This window comes from Drosophila obscura, unplaced genomic scaffold (genome assembly GCF_018151105.1).
Source record: "Drosophila obscura isolate BZ-5 IFL unplaced genomic scaffold, ASM1815110v1 contig_1, whole genome shotgun sequence".
Classification (NCBI taxonomy): Eukaryota; Metazoa; Arthropoda; class Insecta; order Diptera; family Drosophilidae; genus Drosophila; species Drosophila obscura.
In genome coordinates, this window is record NW_024542679.1 from 11,247,881 (window position 1) to 11,270,534 (window position 22,654).

Sequence of the window (22,654 nt, forward strand, 5' to 3'; positions counted from 1 at the left end):
CAGAGGCCAGACAAGGCCTGGACAATGGTTTTGGCATTTTCGAAAAACCTTTCTCAACAAGTGGAAAGCTTTCAATTTGAGATTAATTAGCGCTAGTTGTACTAATTGAATTCCCATGGCCACGAGTGTCCTAAGAGGGTCTAGGGGGCTCTAATTTTTCGTTTTGGAAACTTTCAGAAACTTTTAGAAATGTTCTCGTTTTTCAACCTGTTGACCAGATGAATAGAAAGGGGAGGCTGCGTGTGCTGCGGCGGGAGGCATAACTTTTGTCCTCACACGAGTCTGCGAATAGTTTTCGCTTGTGGCAACAGAAGCAGCAGTAGCAGCAGCAGAGACCTTGTTACGGCTCGCCTTGCTCTTGAAAATGGCAACAAGCAAAGCAGCGGCAGAAGTCGGTTGAAATATTTATGCATGTAAGGCCATCTCAGCTATTTTACTCTGCTCCGCTCCGCTCCGATCCGCTCAGCTGGCACTAAAAATAAGTATGTAAGTAGATATAAGCGTTACATATAGCCGCACTACTTATACATATATATTTTGTCTGCCATTCCATGCGAAAATTCGTGTTTTAATACTTTGGCAAGGACGTGGCAGTCTGGCTGGCCCTCGCTGAGTGTCCGACAACATTGGCAAGTCCATATAATTGAAAAATAATTGCAATGTACTTATATTTTGAAAGTTCTCTTTTTGCAGCCATGGCCCGGCGAGGCGATGATGAATGATGTAGTAACACCGTCTTCGTATAAGTATTAATTTATATAACTCTTTTCAAATTATATTAATTAAGCTTCAAGGATACGCCCAAGCGTTTATAATAAACATAAAATGTAATTAATGAAAGTACGTTGAAAATTGAAAGACTTTCGTAGGTTAAAAACTTTTTCCTGGCTCCACCTTTTGGTCGTAAACCAATAACAGCAGTTAGTTTATTTTATTGTACTAAATTTAACTTTCGATTTTAGTCCATCTCTGATGGCATGTTGCCACCTCAATGGATAATTCTTCCCATCAGCTTAACAGTGAGCTTTTTCAAATAAAAAATGGTTCGAAAACAGGATGCAAAATGTATGATGTATTTTTTGGGCTGGGATTTATTTTAAAATGGCAGATTTTCAGGTTGAGGTGATAAGGATCGCAATTATAGGCATTTGACTGAAAATATCATTTAGCAACGCAATTTGCCTTGCTGCCAAACGATCGGTCATATGATTTTGATTTGATGGAGTCCTTATCCAGGACCAAGGATATACTAATGCTCAGCCTGAAAGCATGCTTCATAATTTTCAAACACACCCAACCCCAAAAAATACTTTTTAGACGTAATCAGCCTGAAAATCTTGTGTGTTTTGCCACTAATCATACAGACCAATTAAATAATTTCGTTTCATATCAGTCAGCTTTTGTCAGCGAGCATTAAAAAGTTTCATATCAGTCAGCTTTTGTCAGCGAGCAATTAATTTTTCGTTTTATATCAGTCAGCTTTTGTCAGTGAGCATTAAAAAGTTTCATATCAGGCAGCTTTTGTCAGCGAGCATTTAAGAGTTTAATATCAGTCAGCTTTTGTCAGCGAGCATTGAAAAGTTGCATATCAGTCAGCTTTTGTCAGCAAGCATTGAAAAGTTGCATATCAGTCAGCTTTTGTCAGCGAGCATTAAAAAGTTTCATATCAGTCAGCTTTTGTCAGCGAGCAATTAATTGTTCATTTCATATCAGTCAGCTTTTGTCAGTCAGCATTAAAAAGTTTCATATCAGGCAGCTTTTGTCAGCGAGCATTTAAGAGTTTCATATCAGTCAGCTTTTGTCAGCGAGCATTGAAAAGTTTCATATCAGTCAGCTTTTGTCAGCGAGCATTAAAAAGTTTCATATCAGTCAGCTTTTGTCAGCGAGCAATTAATTTTTCGTTTCAAATCAGTCAGCTTTTGTCAGTGAGCATTAAAAAGTTTCATATCAGGCAGCTTTTGTCAGTGAGCATCAAATAGTTTCATATCAGTCAGCTTTTGTCAGTGAGCATTAAAAAGTTTCACATCAGTCAGCTTTTGTCAGTAAGCCCCGTCGGCAGCGCAGTGAGCATAAAAATAGTACTTTTGTGAGCGTTTCATATCAGTCAGCTTTTGTCAGCGAGCATTCAAAAGTTTCATATCATTCAGCTTTTGTCAGCAAGCAATTAAATTTTCGTTTCATATCAGTCAGCTTTTGTCAGTGAGCAATTCGAATATATTTTTTTCATATCAGTCAGCTTTTGTCAGCGAGCACTTACATATACTGTATGGTTTTGCTGACTGCATAACTTTGTCCCTTCTCATCCGATCTAAACGTGCCATGCCATCTCGTGATCGGCAGAATATCCCCGATAAGTTTCAGTCACTTTGGACTCAATGACAATAAGAATATTGCCCTTTTTAATATCAATCGATATATAACATGCCCCAAGCGTAAAAACAAACACTATTGATTGAAACAATCTATAGCCTGAACGCTTTTTTTCCTCCAGCTTCTCCCATTATCCATCCATCTATTGCCCAGGGCCGCACTGGCCATTTGAGGCAATCAATTGATTTCTGTGCCCATTGTCGTTAAAAGAAACTGCACATCTTATGCTGTTAAATTTTATTTTAAATGGTTTTTCTTTTTCAATTACAAATGTATTTAATATTATTGTTGTTTGTTGTTGCTGCTGCTGCTGTTTCGTATATTCGGTTGTGATAACGCATTTGATTCTCGTCTTTTCGTGTTATTTTTTTTTTTTTTGGTGTTGTAAAAATTGATTCACAATTTATAACATCGCTTCGTTATGGTTTTGATTTATATATTGTATCTTTAAAATGGTTTTCATGTTGTATATAGAATTTGTTTTTGGTTTTTTGGATTTTATTTAATTTTAAACATTTCACAAAATACAATTCACAACTACACTTGACGTCAAGTTTCTGGTTTCTGTGTAACTTCAACTAATCGATCAATCACCTTTCCTCCTATTTCTATCCTTTTCGCTCAGCATTATCCTTTTTTTAAAATCCACTCCATTGTGAAATATTTTCGCTTATAGGTTTCCTTTTTATTAAAATTAAAAAATCGTATACATTCGCAAATTGCAATCAATTTCATCGGTTCATCAATTTAGTAAATGAATTTTCAATCACAAAAAATCAACGGAAACTGTTTCGAGTCGAGTCGCTTAAACTGAATAATATTTGCATTAATTATTTTTTACATTCTGCCTTTCATTTCATTTGGTTTTTATCCCATTTACGTATATTCGTTACACTCTTTAGCCTTTAATATTTTTTTGTATTTTATATTTATTATAATAGATAAAAGCGTTTGCTATTTACGCCTCAAACTAAAGTGGGAAAAAGCGTCCAATGGGACGACCCGAATTCCCATGAAACTAAACTAAACGCTACTAGCTAGCAATATTTTTGTAAGCTTATTAACAACATCAAATAGTTACGCATAAATTTGGTATCTGGTAATGCTATGGATTCTGCTTTCCGCCGTGTTCAATATTTATAATATGTATATTAAACATTGTACGTCGTGTAGAGAAATTTGCTAATTAATGTTTACTCGTTTTTGGTTTTGGTTTTGGTTTCTGCGTTTTTGTTTGCTTAACTTGGAGAGCTTCGTTTTAATGATACGTATAAGTGTCGAGGGAATCTCTTGTAAATGCTAAAAGTCAATAAGAAATCACACAAGAAATAGTAAAAAATAAATAAATAACAAACAAAGCAAAGCTGAAATAACAAATTTACTTACTTTTCATGCATAAGAAACTCAGGAACTCAAATCAATAGAGAATCAAAATCAAGAGTTAAATAATTGTATGTGTTTTTTTTATTACAGCTTTTGCATATTTTTCGTTTTGTTTATAGAAATAGTTTATAGTTGCTAAAAAACATTACACACATATGGTAGTTGTTGCTATATCATATAATTTATGCTCGTAATTTAAAGGTTTCTTCTTCTTTTTTTTCGTATGTGAAATGGTTTCAAATGCCAACAGTTAAATTGTCGCTTTTACCATGCATATACATACAATACATACACATACATATATTGTATACAATAATATATATATATAAATATTAAGTTTAAATACAATAGTTTTTAATTTTTAATGCTTGATAGATATTTTTGTTTGTTTTTTTTTTCTTTTTTCCGTTTACGACTACGATTACAATTTAATTTTAATACTCTTATATAAATGTTTAGCTTTATACAATTTTTAGTTTTGCTTCTTTTTTAAATGCAAAAAAATGCCCTGCTTTTCGGATGCAAATGTTGGCAATTTTAATATATATATATATGTTAAGGGAAAATCGGACAGGGGGGTCGGGTTTTGTTGTAAAAATTAAATTCAATTTTTGAGCTTAAATGCAGAGTTGCGCTTGATGCTTGAAATGCAATTTCTATTTTAGTTTCAGGGATTCCTCTCATCTCGTCTCGACACGTCTCAAAAAAATGTTCGTTTACAGACTAAGCGGCGTTTTCGAAAATACTATGTACAAAACTTAGTGTTGGGTAATGGCTTAAAGGTTAGATTAAATAATTTACAAATGGTAACTGGCAAATGTTTCGCCCTGCTCTTTGATAATGCGACAACCGTAGAATCGCAACTTTATATTTTTAAATGTATTTCTACGTTCATTCGAAAGGGTTTTTATCTGTTGTTGTTCTTTTTTGTTTGTTTTAGTTTACGTTTCTGTGTGTTTATGTTTAGGTTAAGGTTAATAGTTTAGTTAGTTTGATTAAAAGTTAGTTGTAATTTCGAAATATGGCTCGTGGCTCTGACTTGGCAGTGTGTGGGGCAGAGTGCTTTCTACTCTACGCAGATCTCCTTCGTTTATTCGCCGTTTCAACCCCCCGCGTATGTTACTTCTTAATTGGTTTTTGCATTTCTCAGTCTATTTCGTTGAAGAAAGTGTGTTGGTGTGCGTGTGTGTGTGATTGGGTTAGAACAAAGGCTGTTGTGTATAAATAATTAGGAATAGGAAAGTAGTTCTCGATTATGGTAGGGATGGAACAGACCGCGCGACTGCTTCTGGATCTAGATTTGATCTTCAATTTGGCTCTCCGTAATTCTGATTTCGCTCTCGACTTTCTCCCCCTTTTCTCTTTGCTCACACGGTGCTGTTTCGCTGCACTTTGCTCTCGTCTGCTATCGCTGGCTATCGACTATCTCCTATCGGTTATCTGCTATATCGATGACAAAGGTTTTTGGACTAGAATCTTAATGCAGAGTGTTGCTTATTTTGTTGCGTTTTCCTCCTAAAAACAAATCTACAGCTACAAGAATTAATATGGCAATTGCTTCAAACCTTTGCGAATGAGAGACAGAAAGAGTGTGTGTGTGTGTGTGGATACTACTACGTGTGAGAGTGACAGACAGACAGACACACAGTGAGACAGAGATGGAGAGTGTGGCGAGTGCGAGTGAGTGAGTGAAAGGACTTACAACTGACTGAAGCTACTCGTCGAGACCCAGTGCGTGGTGTCCGGGCGTACCATTAACTATATGGGACCGTAATCGCTCAACGCCTGCCCCTGATGCTGGGATCCCGGACCACCGGGCAGTGTCACCACCACGGAGACGGCCCTCGAATCAATCACCGAACCTGGTGCCGTACTCTGTCCGCCGCCACCCACACCCACACCGCCATTGCCATTGCCGTAGATATTGCCGGGGGCGCCGCCATTGGCGCCGCCGCCGTGCATCAAGCTGCCAGGAGGAGCTCCCATGCCAACCGTACTATTGCTCATGCCCGTGCCGTGTCCGCCCAGCACGCTGCCGCCGCCAATGGTGCTGCCGCCGCCGCCACCACCGCCCATGGTTGAAGCTCCTCCCGACTCTCCATGTCATACGTGGCTGGCCGCCGGCTGCTTGAGAACATGGTGGTGCAGATGGTGGTGGCTGGTGCTGGCCACCGAGGCGCCTCCAGCCTGTGTGTAGGGCGTGGCCAGCAGCGATCCAGCCGCCGAGCCCACGGGCATGCCCATTCCGGATCCAGCGTACGGGTGTGGAATGGGCGGTCGCTGCTTAATCAGCGCCTGATTGGCCCCAGTGCGATCTGGCGCCCCAAACAGTCGACGCCAGAAGCGGCGCCAGCTCTCGAGCGTTTTGCCGGACCAGATCCATACGCCGGAGGTGATGCCCACGGCCAGGGCCATGAAGTACTTGAGCATCAGCACGGAGTAGAGGGGCTTACGGCCGGGACCCTTCACCTGGGCGCAGGGACAGGCCAGCGCCTTGATCCAGTCCTCGAAGTAGGCGGCCTCGTACAGATAGCAACCGATGACAATGGTGGCAGGCACCGTGTAAAGTACGGAGAAGATGCCGATGCGGATCATCAGCTTCTCCAGCTTATCGGCTTTGACGCCGGCGCCCACGCCGCCCTGCTGCTTGATCACCGATCGTATCCGGAAGAGGGACACGAAGCCGGCCATCAGGAAGGTCGTGCCGATTACCAGGTAGACGAAGAGCGGCGCCAGCACGAAGGTCTTCAGGTGGTCCGGATTGAGGTTGCCCACGTAGCAGATGCCCAGTATGGGATCGCCGTCGACGGCGGAGAGCAGAAGCACGGCCACCGACTGGACGGTGGGTATCAGCCAGGCGGCCAGGTGGAAGTACTGCGAGTGCTTGGTGATGGCCTCGTTGCCCCACTTGAGGCCAGCGGCCAGGAACCAGGTGAAGCTGAGGATCACCCACCAGATGGAGGAGGCCATGCCAAAGAAGTAGGTGAGCAGGAAGACCAGGGTGCACGAGTGGGGGCCGGTGGAGCTCTCCTTGAGCAGATGCCCATCGCAGGCGATCTCCTCGTTCTGCAGGAAGTTGCGCGAGAGATAGCCGACGGCCACCATGAAGTAGCAGGCGGAGAGGAAGACAATGGGCCGCTCCGGGTACTTAAACCTTTCGGTGTCGATGATGAATGTGGTTAGGGTCATGAGGGTGCTGCAGAAGCATAGGCCCGACCACAGGGCGATCCAGAGGCCGGCGAAGTCCTTTTCGTCGTTGCTGAAGAACGGACCCTTGCACGGAATGGCGCAGTTTGGTACGCCGGCGATCCTTTGGACAGTGAGGTTCATGTACCAGTGATGGTGCCGCATGGGCGACTGCTGCAGGAGCTGCTCCTTCCCCAGGGAGATTAGCGGCGACTGGCACGAGCACGCGCACTCTTTTCCGCTTGCCTTTTCCCCTTGGGGATTTTGGCAGTTTTTTGAATTCCTTCCGCGGCACTTGTTGGACGTCGACGAACCGCCCGAACTGCCGCCGGAGCTGCCGCCCTGCTTGCGTTTTCCGCCCGATCCTCCAGAGCCGCTGCCGGATCCGCCCGATCCGCCGCTGCTGCTGCCACCGCTGCCACCCGCCTCCGTGTATGAGGGCTGCTCCATGCACAGGTTGTCCGGGTCCCCGTGCACCGGTAGGTGCTCGCAGGCCATCCTCTCGGGCCACTCGAAGCTGTACTGCTGCATGATGGGGGCACAGCCGGAACGCGCCCGCTCGCAGACGCTGCGGCACACGGGTAGCGGCTTGTGGTAGTCCTCCAGGCAGATCGGCGTGTACATGCTGCACAGGAAGAACTTAGGTCCGGCGAGCACTTGATCTCCACCAGGGGCCAGAACTGGTGCACCTCCAGTCCCGCCTCGTCCTGCGTCTCGTGGTTCATTTCGTTGGGAAACGATGTCATATTATAGCCGATGCCCCTGCACATGGGTATCGTGATCTCCTCGCACCGCGAGTTCGGGTCCTTGGGTATGGCTGGCACGCCATACCCGGGCGCAGGACTCACGTCCATGCCGTGGGATCCCATTCCCATGCCCATGCCCATGCCATGGTCGGGAATGTGCTGTGAACTGTCTGGCAGTGCCCTGCCGCCGCTGCTGAGGCACAGGAATAGCACTACTACGAGTCCTGCCACTCGGTTGTTCTTGTGGCACTTCATGTTGAGCGCGTAGCTTTGTAGCTTTGAGCTTTCTGTAAGCTTGAGTTCTTTTTGTGAGTGTGGGGACGCACCCTTGGGGTGGCTTTGGCTCTGCGTTTCTCTCTCTAACACTCTTCCCTGTCTTTGGATAGGGGAATAAATGCGAATGCAAAGCAGATTCTCTTCAGATTCTCTTCCGTAGCTTCCAGCGTCAAATTGTCAACGCTCGACAAACGGCCTGGCCTAGCTGTAAATACAACAGAGATAAAAGATACAATTAGTACAAGAAAAATATAGATGAATCCTTAAATCTCTAGCTGTAAGACCTTAACTATCCGAGGGTTAAATATCAACTGATTTCATAGACAAACAAAAAAGAAAAGCTCTAAAGAGAGCTCTGGGGGCATCGCTGATGGGAGAGGCGTCGACAAGTTGCTGTTGTGAAATGCTCTTTCCTGTCTCTGGAGTGAAACGGACTTCTCTTGTGCTTCATTTGTTTCAATTGAGCGGCGTCGAGGCGAACACTTGGACATGTCGTCCGATGTCACATGTCAACCAGTACGTACTCCCCCCACCCCCCGCCATGCTGCTGCTGCTGCTGCAACCCTTGCAACAATATTTGCTAAAGGGAACTCTGATGATGGTGTTGATGGGACGACTCCCTCTACCTCCCTCTGGAGGCGCATCAATCAAAATCAGTGATTTTTATTAAATTTGACGGCGTCTGCTGGTCGGGAAGTGGACTGCATCCACTGCATGGCCTGCTGCTGCTGCTGATCAAAGTGTTTGCCCAGAAAGGGTGTGAAATGGCTGATGGATAAATGGAAAGAGGATTGGGAATGGGGATGGGGATGTGATGAGGCAGAAATTAATTCAAGACAATTGCTCACTTGACGCGTCAGTCAAAATGCTGTAGAAAGAGAGGGAGACGAAGAGAGTGGGGCATCTTTTTTGTTTTCTGTGTCAGCTGCCTATCTACGGGAACGTGAATCTGCTGCTGCTGCTGCTAGCCGTAACATGAATATCCAAGACATGATATCCCCAACAGTTTGTGGTAAACCCCAAAATGTCAGCCAGGCAGCTGTAACCGAGAAAGAGATCCACAAATTGACAGCTGGACAGCAAGTGCTCCAGCAGTGAAGGGCAATTTAAGCAGAGCTTCTGTTCAAAGTCACGAAATTTATCTACAAGATACTTTAGTCTCCACTTGCTGCTGGAGCACAGTTTTTAGCAAGTGTCAAGTGACATACATATTTGTGGCTGGCTCTTGCGGTCAGATTGTCTCAGTTTCAGTTTCAGCATCCATCCACGGAGTGACTCTTTAGCCTTCTTGCTGCTGCTGCTGCTTCTCTGCTGCGTGTGGTCCACAGCTGCTGCCACTTGCCCCTGCTGCTGCTGCTTCTCGATGGAATGGAGCTCCTCTAAAAGGGAGCTTTAAAGCAGCAAGACAAGACCCTTGGAAAAACTGTCAACAGCAGCTGCAATCCTCAGCTCCCGCCGCTTTTGTTCTATGCTACCGAAAAGTCCTTTCATTGTTTCTGATTTACTGAATGAATGACATTTTAATTAATAACATTTTGTGTGTGTGTCCGTCGTTCGTCATGCAATGGAGTGGGTAGTGGGTCCAGTCCCCTCCCCTCCCACCATTTACACACCACCCCCCGAAAGAGTGTTGCTGCTTTCGGACTGAAACATTTTTCGTGTTAAAATGTTTGCCAAGCACTTCAAAATAATTAAGTAAATACGCTGCTACTGCTGCTGCTATTGCTTGGGCCAGGGAAATGGGAAAATGGGAAAATGGGGGTTGCTTGGAGCCCAAGTGTTGTTCTTGTTGTTGTTGTGATTACCGCTTGAGTAGCAGGCGGAGGGTAGCGCCAAAAATAAACGTTGAAATTCAATATCGAAATGTGGGCAGGCATCGAATCGAATCGGATCGGATCCGAGCAGCAGCAGCAGCCACATTCGGTTGAATCGTGAGAAATAATGCCAGGCGCGCGTGAGTCCGATATCGATTACCGACAGCCAACCGAAATGCATATCTGTTTTAGTTATATGTAGATGATTATTACTTATGGATGGGAAGGCGGGGCAGGCCATCTATAATTTGTGGTGATGCTTATATAATATTCTACCCTCCACTCTCTTCTCAAATGACAGCAGCAGAGCGTCAGCCCATCTGTCAGTCATATGTCAAGGTATAGTGTTATTGAGGTTGTAATTAAGTTTGAGCGGTTACACCCAATAATAGGTGGGAAATATTAGTGGGTTATACATAATAAAAATGTTTCAGGGAAAAATTTGGTTGTTATCATTCGAAGTACAAGAAATTCTATTATTTTTTGAGAATTTTTTGGATTTTAATTTGGAAATACTTTAAAGAAAAAGAAATCTAGGTCTAGATTTTGTTAGATTTGGAATTCGATAAATTTCTCCACAAGTTTCCCCTGCCAACATTAATACCACAAGCAGATTTCTGCTGAAGCCGCCTCCTCCCTTCAAGCAGTGAAAATTAGACCTTTTTGGCCCGAAAGAACAATGCGACAAATAGCTGACGGCAAAACGAGGGAAAAGTCTAATTGGTTTGTGTCCAAAAACAGCCCAGGCGAAAATCATATTCGAAATGAAAGAAACGTGACTAAAATGGGTGACCAGAGAGCACAAATGAAAAGAAGGGAAACCCATATCGGGCGGGGTACAAGCAAGTACCACGGAGTACTACTACTATATGGAAAAGCCACGTTTCACAACGGGTTCCACATTTAGCCGTTGCCGTTGCCATAGCCATAGCGGTAGTAGTCCAGTGTTCAGCAACAACATGCTCTTGTTATTACAAAGAGTCAAGTGGCAGGCAGGCAGGCAGCAGAAGCATCAGGAATCGGGGGGCTTTGGTCTATGGGATATGGGCACGGCACTGATTCTGATTATTCTACGTGGAAGGGGGCAGCTTGTTCATGGGAAATGGCCTGGAAATAATAGCAAACGTGCCTCTCTCTCTCTGTCTCTGTCTCTCACTGTTTCTCTGTAGAGAAGAGCGTGCATAAATATTGTTTTTAATAGAGAAAAATGTCTCAAGTGGCGGTGACGAATGGATCTCCACGGATCTCTCTCTGCCTCTCTTGAGTGGTAGCCAAATGTTTGTTTGTGGCTTAATGTTTGTTTAATGATTTGTTGTTTCTCCTCCTCTCTCTCTCTCTCTCTCCATTCTCTCTCCACTCAGCGGAGGAATATTTACTGCAGACTCATATTGTTTATTTAATTGTTAACAAGCGTGGAGCGGTGGAGCGCGGCTCAGAGGCCTCAAAGCTCGTTACGAGTAACAAATTATTATTATTATTATTGAAGGAAAAAGAAAAACCTAAAGGCTATGCCAATCGCTTTTTTTTTTGCCAGCTCATGGCGTGGCGTGGCGTGGCCAAGAGGGGCTTTTGTGGGGCTCTGTGGGTCTAGAATTTATACAAAATCACGATGCCAACAAGTCTCAACGATGTTTGCTCTCTCTCTCCACTGGCGCGGCACGGCAACATGGCCACAGCAACAGCAACAGGCTTAGAGACCTGCCTGCCTGCCTGACTCTTGGCCATGTTTGCCAAAGACTTGACGCACAGAGAAGAGCGAGAGAGAGAGGAGAAGGTGCAGCGAGGTAGATCTCTGTCGATCTGCAAGTGCGTGCCACCAGCAACAACTGGAAATTGGTGAATGGCTCTGCGCTTCAATGCACTAAAGAGGTCGCAACGGCAACAGCAAGCAGCATGCACCATGCACCATGCAGCATGCAGCAGCAGCGGAAGCTGTGACCAAAGTTGGTAGCGCGACAACAAGACAACATCCCAGACATGCAACGGCGACAACTACTGCTGCTCTGCTGCTTGCAACCTGCTTACTGTGCCTGTGACTGTTTTTTAATTAAACACAGCAACAAGAGAAAAAGGCACACAGACATGTGGCAAGTGTTGTTTTTGCAGAAAGTACAGTTGCCCCCAAAGCAGAGATCTCCTCTCCCCCAGAGGTGTGTGTGTGTGTGTGTGGTGTGGGTGCTGAGTCTTAAACAAATTTTAAAACCAATTTCCGCCCATCAAGAAATCTCTCACTTGATTCAACAAAAAGCCAAAAACAAAATACACACAAAAATAGAAGAGAGTGGGAAAGGAGGAGGGGAAATAAAATTTAACTGCCAGAGGAGGAGGCAGGCAGGCAGAGAAGGGTTAATGTTGATGAGCAATTAAACCAAACAATGAGAGACCACAGAGAGGAGGCGGGCAGCATCGCATCGCATCTTCTCTTCCGCTTTCTGCGACCTCAAAGAGAATGCTAATCGAATGCTTATCGCCGCCCCATGATGGTGGCCAATCAATCAATCAATCAAAGCGAGAGGGAGGCAGAAGTAAAACGTCAGTCCAAAGAGGTCTTCATACACAAAACGGCTCCAAATCGTTCGTTGAGCAGCAAAAAAACATAAGGAAAATCTTGGAAAAAAAGCCAAAAAAAAGAGAGAAAAAAAATTGCCCACAAAGCACTTAAACTTTTCTATGGCTCTGCCCCTCTGCTGCTGCTGCTGCTGCCACTGCTGCTGCATCTATCACACAAAGAAGCGTTGAAGCAGCAGCAACAAAACTCCAGAAGGGCTCACACAGGTGCAACAGTCGGCGGAAACATGGCTCTGGCTCTGGTGGCCTTGGCTGCTTCGCAAAGGCAAAAAGCAAACCGCGAAAATCAATTGAAAAACTCGCCATGAAAAGCTGGGAAACAGCCACCGTCCGACCAAAGGGTGGTAGGAGTGCCAATGGGTGCAGCAGGAGCAGCAGGGGCAGAAACAGGAGCAACTGTTTGCCTTGTTGGCGGCGGCATCAAAAAGCGCGTAGCGGCGCAGAAATGAAAACACAGTTTGTCCACCTCCTCCTCCACTGGAGAGGGAGAGAGACGAAGGGAGAGTAAGGGCGCGACAGGTAGAGTTTAGTAGAGTGAGAAGCAAAATGAAAAAAGTTTTTCTTTGCCACCCACTGCCACGCCACCTGGTCTCCTGCTCCTCCTGCCTCTCAAAGTCAATGCAGACAAGTTCCATGACCTTACAAACGCAGCAGTCATCACAGTGCAAATAGAAGCGGGCAGGGGAGGGCGGGTTCAGTGGCAGGTTGCACAGTTGCAGCACAGTTGTTGTGCAAGCTCCTGCTGCTTTTTGCTGGTCTCCTGTGAGCTTTGGCTCCCTCTGGTGGGTGCTTCCTCTCTCTGCTCTCTCTTTCTATGTTGCTCTCTCTCTCGCTCTCTCTCTCTGTGTGTTCTCTCTAATAAACACGAAAACTGGCTCAAGATTTTTGCGCGTCCGCCCATTAAAATCATTGACATTTAAGCGCGCAACTCAGCCCATCCGCCCATCCGCAAATCCGCCTGCCACTGCCACTTGGCTTTTCTGTCACACTTTTGCTACACTTTTCCAGGAGAGGCAGAGGGGCCGTTCCCTAAGTACTCTCTTCTTACCAGCTGAAACATTTGGTTCCGTTCCGTTCCCTTTGATCTAATGTTCGGCAGGCTGCAAGGGGGGGTGGGGTTGAGGGACTGGCTTTTGTTGCTTTGTGGCTGCTGCTGCTGCTGCTTTTTAGCGGTATGCGGGAATGCAAATTGTTTGGGCTCCTTTGGTACCCGCCTGGCCATCATTAAATGCTGCTTGCTTTTTTTTTTTTTTAATTTCTGGCATAGTTTTTTAGCGTTTTTACAATTAAATTTTAATTAAGTGGGGGCTCTCCACTCTCCGCCCTTTGAGCCGCTCCTGCTGCTTACTTTGCTGATTTTTATGATTACTACCCAAAAGTATCTCTGTGCCACTCCAGCCTCTCTGAGCCTCTCTTGGGAACCCTCATTTTGGCCTTTTGATGAATCATGAGGCTGGCCACAAAAGCTAAAATGCATAAATAACCAAAGATCCATCCTCAGAGATCGGAAACAGAGAGAGAGAGAGAGAGAGAGAGTGCAAAACGATTTACAAATGTCAAATTTGTGTTTGGTTTTTTTCAACCCCATAGACGTAGCACCCCCCGTGGGATAAGGGCCACCCTTATCGGGGTTGATTTCTATTATTGAATATTTATTTCTTCTTTTTTCAGTTTTCTTTTTGCAAATGACACCGCAGAAAGGACAAAACGTACGGCGACAGCAAAGAGGGCGAAAAATTACATGAAAATAAAATTAAATTTCCGATTTTTGTTCCGGGTTTCCTTCACGGGTTTGGCCTTCCTGGTAAATTTTGCTAATAACAAGACAAGAGGACGACTGCAGCTGCAGGACACACTGCAGAGAGAAAGAGAGGGTGCACGGGGTGTTCAGCGTGAACTGTCGGCTGGCTGACTAAACACAATAGAGTGTCAAGTGTCTTCACTGCAAAGGGCACAGCAAAAACAAAAACAAAAAAAGACGAATCCTCCTGCTGCACATGTGCTGCTTTTTTGGGTGGGTGAAAGTGTCCTGTCCCACTCTTGTTCGCAGATTTCCCTTCTTATGCTCTGGGTGAGGGGTATGTTGGTTTTCATGAGATGTTTGAAAGGCAGTGAAAGCAGAAGTACAAGTAGATGTAAGTAGAATCGATACAGAGATCTTATCTGGCTCATTATTTGGGGGACTTGGGCAACTTTCGGTCTTTCTGTTTCCATCATTAATTAATTTATTTTCAGAGCGAATATCAGCAGAAAGATCACATTTATTTGTATGGATCTAAATCGTATTTCTATATCAGAAATCTACCCTAACAACAATGCATCTGCAAGGAAGGGTATCCACAGATTTGTCCTGCCCCGTGGCTAGCATTTCCCTTGCCGTTTTTCATTTCAAATTTTGCAGCATGAGCAGGCGTTTATATTTTGACAGTTGTTGCCACACCCCTAGCGCCCCACAGTAGCAGCAGCAGCAGCAGCAGCAGCAAGCAGTGCCTCTTTTCGTTTGCACTCCCTGCATTTGGGGGGAAGACAGGAAGGAAAACAATTAAAAACGAATTGCCTTGCACTCCCTTTCTACGCGTATGTCTCTCCGTCCGTCTCCTTCTACTGCCTTCTCACTCTGTCTCTGTCTCTTTCCCTTTCCTATGCTTGCCACGCCATCACGCCTCCCATCAAACAAGGACATTTTGTGGGCTACGAAAATTAAATGCCCCAAAAAGAATAAAGAAAATATAATACAGACATTTTTGTTGCTTCCGGATGTGGCACATTTACAGGAGAATGAAATTTTTAAGGGCAGAAAAAAAAGACGCTTTATGATGAAACTTTAACGCATCATAAAACAGCGCCACCGCGAGAGAGGAACTATAAACATTTTCATGGGTTTTTCCCCGCAGTACTACTAGTACATATGGACATGTGAAAGAAGGTGCCACAAAGATATATTGAGGTGCCACAAAGATACAGATACTCGTATATTGAGTGTTGAGTATATAATAAACGGATGTGCCTCTGGGGTGGGATGCAACAGAATATATTTAGATTATTTTTATGCATTTTAAAAGGGTTTTCTTTTATGGAAATGCCTTAAAGTTATTTATAAAATTGAATTCGATTATACGATTTTTAATTTCCATTTTTAGCAAATAATTATTTTATTTCCCATATTTTGTATTTGGTGTTTCCTGTTTTGCTTCTATATATTGTTCATTTTTTCATAACCACAAAAATTTATTATCGTTGGACATTTTATTGTAATTTCCCTTTTCCACCTTTAAATTGCAGTTGGTATATTTTTACGACATTTATTTTATGATTATTTTTGTTTGAAAAATATTATTACTGCCCCATTTATCCCACGATTTACATTTATGGGCTATATTTAATAAGCGACCAACATTTTATGGCTAATAACGATGATGGCATTTTTACACCCCGCACCATTCGCGGGGGGGAATAAAAGTAATTGAATCCTAAAAATCCAATGAAATATTCTCTGTTTTGTGTGTGGAAAAACTAATTGAGAGAAAGCAAGACACAGCACATACAGAGAGAGAAAGAGTTAACTTTTGTCGCCGGTTTGTCTGTTGTCTGTTTCTGGCTGGCTCGTCTTCTCTTTTATTATTTTTTATGGCAATTAAAGAGAACCAAGCGCTGTTAAAAAATAAGCAACTGTCAGACAACATTGAAAAATACACAGGAAAAACTATTACCCAGTGTTTTCCACTAGATTCTGTGGTTGTTGTTGTCACACATGTAATAAAAACGATTTTTATGGTCATTCGGAAAGCGTCAAGCGGCAAACGAGAGCCACATGAGGAGGAGGGTGTCGGCAAACGGGTGCCACAAGGGCAGGAGAAACACACACACGACAATACGAGTATGAGTATGAGAATGTTGCATGTTAGTAAGAGTACGAGTACGAGTATGTCCAAAGTTCTAGGTTGACAATTTAGCATGTTTCTCCGCATGTTCCTTTCACTCTGTATCTCTCTTTCACTCTCTGTTATTCTATATAGTTGTGGATAGTTGAAGCTCCCCATTTAGCCATAACATCTCGTACATACAACATTTTTAGTGCCCCTAACAGCAACAACCTCAACCTCTGGGCTACATACACCTATTCTAAACCTATCCTATGGCTATGGCCATTCTCCTCCCTTATTCCACATGCCACATGTGTGTGCCTCCTCCCTGTACACGTATTAATTAATGTCAGTGTGGAAATTAAGTGAAATATATCTGCAACATGCCGCCTCCCCGAGAAATGTGCGAGGATGTTGTTGTCATCGTCATCATACGTAGCCGTAGCATAGCTCTTGGATGTACTACTCACTCGTATGTTGTATGTTGCTGTTGCCTTTGTCTTGTGTGACAAAATGCCGCTGACATGGATAATTAATGGTGAGCCACGAGGTGGCTATGCGGCGGTAGGTTAGGGTAAGGGCAAGGGTCTGGGTCTTTGGCGGTACATAGGTGACTTTTGGGGGTTAGAAAGCGTGTCTGTTGGCGTGTGTAACCTCTGGCTTTTCCAGAGGTGCTGTTTTCAGTGCTGCTTAATTGCTAAACTTGGGATATGACGACTCCCCAGCCCACAGAGAGACAGTACAGTTGAGTAAAATTCCAGTGGCCGGTTAAAACTTTTCTGAGAATTTCTCAGAACTTGAAACTTGAATATTTCCAACTTTCATCAAACGGTTTTCTTACTTTAAAGCCTCTTTTCCTACAGACCTTCAATTCTAAATGATTTCACTGCAATTCAACACATCAATTATTCTCAAAAATTGAGAAAAACTTCACCATAATTTATCCATTTGTTTGTCTAAAAGCCATACTCGTATTTTAGTAATTAATTCCCTGACATTTATTCTATTTACTTTTTCACAAAAACACCGAACTAGATTTGGGCAACATTTTGTTGCAACAAGCAACATTCTTGATGTGTGGAAGGCAATTAATTGATGCAATTTAATGCAATGCAAACAACATCCCTCACACATGGTTCATAAATTTCAGTTTTTAGTGAGAGAGAAGTGCGGCTGCCTGCCTGCCTGCCTGCTGCCTGCCTGCTGCTGCTACTGTCCGAAATGTGTTTTATTTATTTGTTTTGGGAAACAATTTTGCAATTTTCATGTAGTTTTTGACTTTGAATTTCTGTGACTGTCGAGTGTTTCGAGTGGATAGAGAATGTTGTTGTGGATAGTGGAAGCTGAATGGCGTGTGTGTGTGTGTGTGTGTGTGCTTGTGTGTGTGAATGCTGATTGGTGGGATTTGTGTGGGCAATTCTCGTGGACGTCTCGATGTCTGGGTTTCCATTTCAATGCTATAAATTTGTCGCCATCTCTCACTCTAGTTTATATGCCTCTCTCTCCCGTTTCTCTCTTTGTAGTTCCCTCTCCTGCTCCTTCCCTCGCAGCTCTTTCCAATATTACGCATACGCCTCGAGGGGTCTCCCTGATGGGATAGGTGGGTGGGCGTCTCTTCCGCTGCCGCTGCCTGGCATTGATTTTTATGCTTGTTTTCGCTGCCATTTCTCTTGTGTTCCTTTTGGGCTATATGCTTTGTATTACGAGTATTTTGTATATACATATATTTGCTTTCCCCCCATTCCCCCCTACCACAAAGAGTATTTAATGGTATTTCTAGCTTGCTTTATTTTGTTGGCATGCGTGCGCGCGACGCGACGAGACGCGACCCGACGCCAAACGATAAACACGCGGGGCAGGCAGCCACCGTCGCCCCACCTCAGTGTCTGCCTTTGCCCCCAACCCCTGGGGCACCGGCACCCCTTCCCCCTTGTGTGTCTCTCTGGCATGCGTTTAAGTTTTCAGTTAATGGCTTTTAATGGCATTCCCCCGTCTTCAGCTGCTGCTTCTGCTGCAGCATTTGTTTTTCTTGGCTTTCGGGCACAAAATGTTAAATAAATATCGAAATCAATTAGTTGCGTCAATTTTGGTTCAGCTTTCAAATGATCCAAAGCAGACAAAAAATTATATTTTCTGGCAGAGTGGGTCAAAATCTGTGGATATCGATTGTGGGATTTAAAAATATTTGACTACAGAATAATACATATTATATGATTAAATTAATATCATACATATACATATATGGATAAAAATCTATTTTTATGTCTTTATATTTATCGTTTGGATTGATAAATACCTTAAGATGTAATTGAAACCTATATACTAAATTGATTAATGTCAGCAATGCATATTTCCCATAAATACCAATAAAAATAACCCTCTCAATAGATGTCGCATAAATAACCTTAACCACAATCAAATTTATCGATACCTAATGTCATAAATTTGATAAACAAATGAGAATTCGTTCTAGAGATTGCCTGATTAATTTACCACCAGCTCTGAGTCAAGAGACGGCACGCATCGAATGTGTGTGGAACATTCTATAAATACCCCAAAACACCAAAAACCACAAATATGGGCGATTTCTGTTTTAAAAAAAATGTTTATGTATGTATATGTATAATTTTCTGAAATATTTTCCAACTAATTTAACACCCTCTTGAAAGTCATCAGAGATGCTGCTGCTGGTGCAGTCTCGAGACCACAAATTCAATAGATACGAATGTATATACTATATAGATATAAATTTGAATGCGTGGCAGGCAACACCACACATGTCCCCTCAAAGCAGCTTCAACCCCCCTCCTTTTGGCTTTCTGCCTGGCTAGAGAGGGGAATTTCAATGGGGCTTGGCATCGCTCTGCTCTGCTCTGCTTGTGGGTCTTGTATATAATTTATGACTCTGTGGCTAATGGCCAAATTGCCCATAACCATAATTTGCATGCAAGCGGATTTCAACTTTGACTAATTTCTTGAGGCCAGAACAAATAGCAGCAACAGCAGCAGCAGTCAACAGAGCCTAAAGTCTACAGAAATCTTATCGATATGCCATATATCACTCAATATCAATATCGAAAAAACAAGAACCAAAACGAAAAGAAAAACAATTTACAACAATTGCTTAATTGAAACGCCCTGACACACAGAGCAGAGCCACTGAAGAATTTAAATTTATGAAAGCATCAAAGCGCCAACAAAAAATCGAACAAAATCATAAATAAATCGCAGGCTTATCAGCACTTTTTTTGTGTGTGTGTGGGGTATCAAAGTGGAAATGCCGCCACCGAAAAATATATGTGGAAAGTGGACGGACAGCACATGACACTTGAGGCGGCGGGCTCCGGGGCACCGATATCGATACCGATTTAAAGTTAAAGTGGGATTCAGATCCGGATGGGATCCCTCACTCTTCCACACTAAATGAACTTTGAACGCCGGCGAGCAGTCGTGACAGTTTTTTAAGTGACATTTTAAGAGTCCATAGACAGAAAGGGAGACAGAGAGAGAGAGCGTAGAGTCACAAGTGTCACGACATTCCGATAGCCAGAGAGCTTTATCATTTATTGTTTTTTTTTTTTTTGGTAGAGCTTGTTGCATGCATCATACATATATGTACATATATAATTCTGAACAAACTTTTTCCCGCGTGCATAATTATTATTTCTGATTGACAGACAAACAAAGTACGAGCACAAGCGACACACGAACGATACCCGTAGGTAGACGACTCCCTTTAAGCTATGAAGTTTTTCCCATTAGCATTTCCACAGCCTATGCCACACATGCCACATATGGCAGGCAGGCACTGGCAACAGACAACAGACAATAGAGGAACTGAACCTCTCCTCTGCCTGCGGGACATACGACGTTTTTTGTGTGTCGGTTGTCTGTTGTCGTTGTCGATTGTCTATGTTTTTATACGACTTTTTCGTAGGCGTAACATGTGTGTGGCATAAACAAAGATACAAAATGGACAGACAGACACAACACAACACACAAAAGGCGGCAGAGGCACAGGCACACGCACAGGCAGGGAGGCTCCATATATGTAGGGTTGAGTATCAACCGATATATATATATGCATATATACTAGTATTCTACGGATATGTAAGGTCGTCGAAGGAAGGCGTGAAACTGTTGATAGTCTATTGCACTTTTTCCCTCATTCTTTCCTCTCTCTCTCTCTTCTCTCTTTACCTCCCTATATATTCTGTTGTTTTATTTTTACGGCCATGCAATAAAAATATTTACGATGCCATGTAGCGCCAAATATGCTGGGGGGAGGAAGGATGGGTATGGGAATGGGTTCTAACTAACGGTATGCGGCAGGATAGGGGGGGCAAACAAGAGAGTTAATAAAATGTTGCACTTGTAAAACAGAGAAATTCAAGTTGCAAAGTGGCCTGGGAATTTATTTGATTTGCATTTTAAGATGGGAGAAATACGATTCTTTGTGGAAAATCAATTTAAAATTTAACAATAAAATGTGGAAACACCTCAAGAAATTGTAACCATAGAGGTTAGACAGATTGATGTCTGTGTAGGTTCTATGGAAGTCGCTTGGAATGGGAAACCATTTAAAAATGTTCCCTGGGCTGTGATTTTCTCCCACAGAAATTGGGAGAACGAGGCAAACGTAGCTCAAATTTAAAATACAAGGTACTAGGATAAATAGAAATGGCCTATGGTGACTCAGATATTGATGCTGATCAAGAATTTATATACATTTACTTTGTCTTTATGCCTAAACTTTGGGCTAATTCTCTGATTTGTTAGACTGGTCATAATGCTGATTTCTCTCAGCCCCAAAAGATGACCAAACAAATGGCGGAGACGTGCCAGCAAGAAGATGCAGAGATCTGCCGAAAGAAAGTAACAGACACAGAGACAGAGACAGAGAGAGAGAGAGAGAGAGAGAGAGAGAGAGGGAGATAAAGATAGAGAGAGAGTGGAATTGAATGGAGTGTAGAGGAAGTGGAAACCAATGAACTCTTGGTATGCGCCGCAGATGCATCTGCATTCTGCATTCTCCATTCGGAGCATCGTAGCAGACGCTTTTCAAAATAGCTCCCGAGAGCAGACACGGCCCACACATTTTCCCCCCACGTCGTTTTTCCACCCCACCCCACCTCCTGTGTAGCAGCACTCCTCATGGATCCCTCCCCATACCTAAAGTGCAGGCGGCTGCAATCAACGCACTTGTTCCTGTTTTTCTTTCGCTTTTCCCGCTGCTGATGTGGCAGGTTGCAGCAGCAGGTCTGCTGGTAGTTGTGGCTGGGTGCCGCTCTCGCCGTGCTGATTCTCTTGTTATTGTTGTAAACTATTTATGCATTTCGAAGTTTATTTGAAACTTGAACAGGCACCAGCAGCGGTGGCGGCGGCGGCAACGGCGGCAACACGCACCATTCCCTCCGTGGCATTTCGAATGTTGTTTGAGATTCTTATTCCCATTTCCATACACATTCCCATTCTGCATTTGCCCATTTCCATTCTTCTGGCCCTGCCTCGTGTGCCTCATGCCCCCTTCCCTTGCCTCCTGTTTGTTGATTTTATGAACTGTTTTTCTTGCTTCACTTGCTCTCTCAGTCGGGGGGCTGCAATTGCCGCTGGTGCTGCCACTGCCCTCCGGCCACATATGGTCACCTTAATTTACCGTGCAACACAACAGAGAGAGAGAGAGAGAGAAAGAAAAACCAACGACGGAGGATGTGGGGGCTGCCTCAAATAATTTATGCCTTTTTCCCTGAGTTTTGGTTTATTTTTTCAAGCGCATTTCAACAGATCCAACAATCAGCGTGTTGTTCGGGCAGGAAACCAGCACCAAGGGATGCTTTTGGATTGTGTGTTGGGTGATGTTCCACCACTACCACCACCACCCTGCACAACACTCGACTCCACACACACACACACACAGTGGAGAACCAACCCAAACCCCCTTCTCCACCCATTCCGTGTGCCCCACTCAACGGGTGGTGGTGTTGCCTGCCTGCCCTGCCCTGAAGGTGCGTTTGGTGCGTGCCTCAAACGCCTGCTATACATCTTTTGGGATGGATCCCTCTTGTTGTTTACACTGACGCCGCCGACCATTCCATTCCTCCTGTCTCTCCTGCTCCACCCGGTTGCGCGACGTGCCACAAAAGTTGGTTTCCAATTGAATCAGGCAATTGGCTCTCCGAATCGAAGGTGGAAACTGATTTGGAAACAATACAATTCTACCCAGTTTCAATTTTGCTGTTTGATTTTGGGGTGTGGCTGTCGATCATCCTTTAGTTAGCTATAGGAAGGTTGTCTTTCTGTCTGTCAGATTTTGGGTGTATTTAAGGAATTAAACCTGCCAAAAATGGTGTTACATATATTTGAAAGAGTGCGCCAACTATTGGATTCATACTACCACATACTACTAATATTACCTACTTTCTGCCAATTTTTTCCAACAATCAATCAT

The 22,654-nt window shown here is 43.8% G+C and overlaps 1 protein-coding gene across 1 annotated transcript in view; it reads right to left on the minus strand.

Moving 5' to 3' along the window:
• Positions 1 to 4,799: 4,799 nt before the first annotated feature.
• Positions 4,800 to 22,654, minus strand: part of LOC111071229 (frizzled-2) — a 99,416-nt gene continuing 81,561 nt past the window's right edge. Inside the window, 2 exon segments of the mRNA XM_022362448.2 lie at positions 4,800 to 7,583; positions 7,586 to 8,166. Of these exon segments, the coding sequence (XP_022218140.2) occupies positions 5,512 to 7,583; positions 7,586 to 7,940 (2,427 nt within the window). The 5' untranslated portion in view covers positions 7,941 to 8,166 and the 3' untranslated portion in view covers positions 4,800 to 5,511.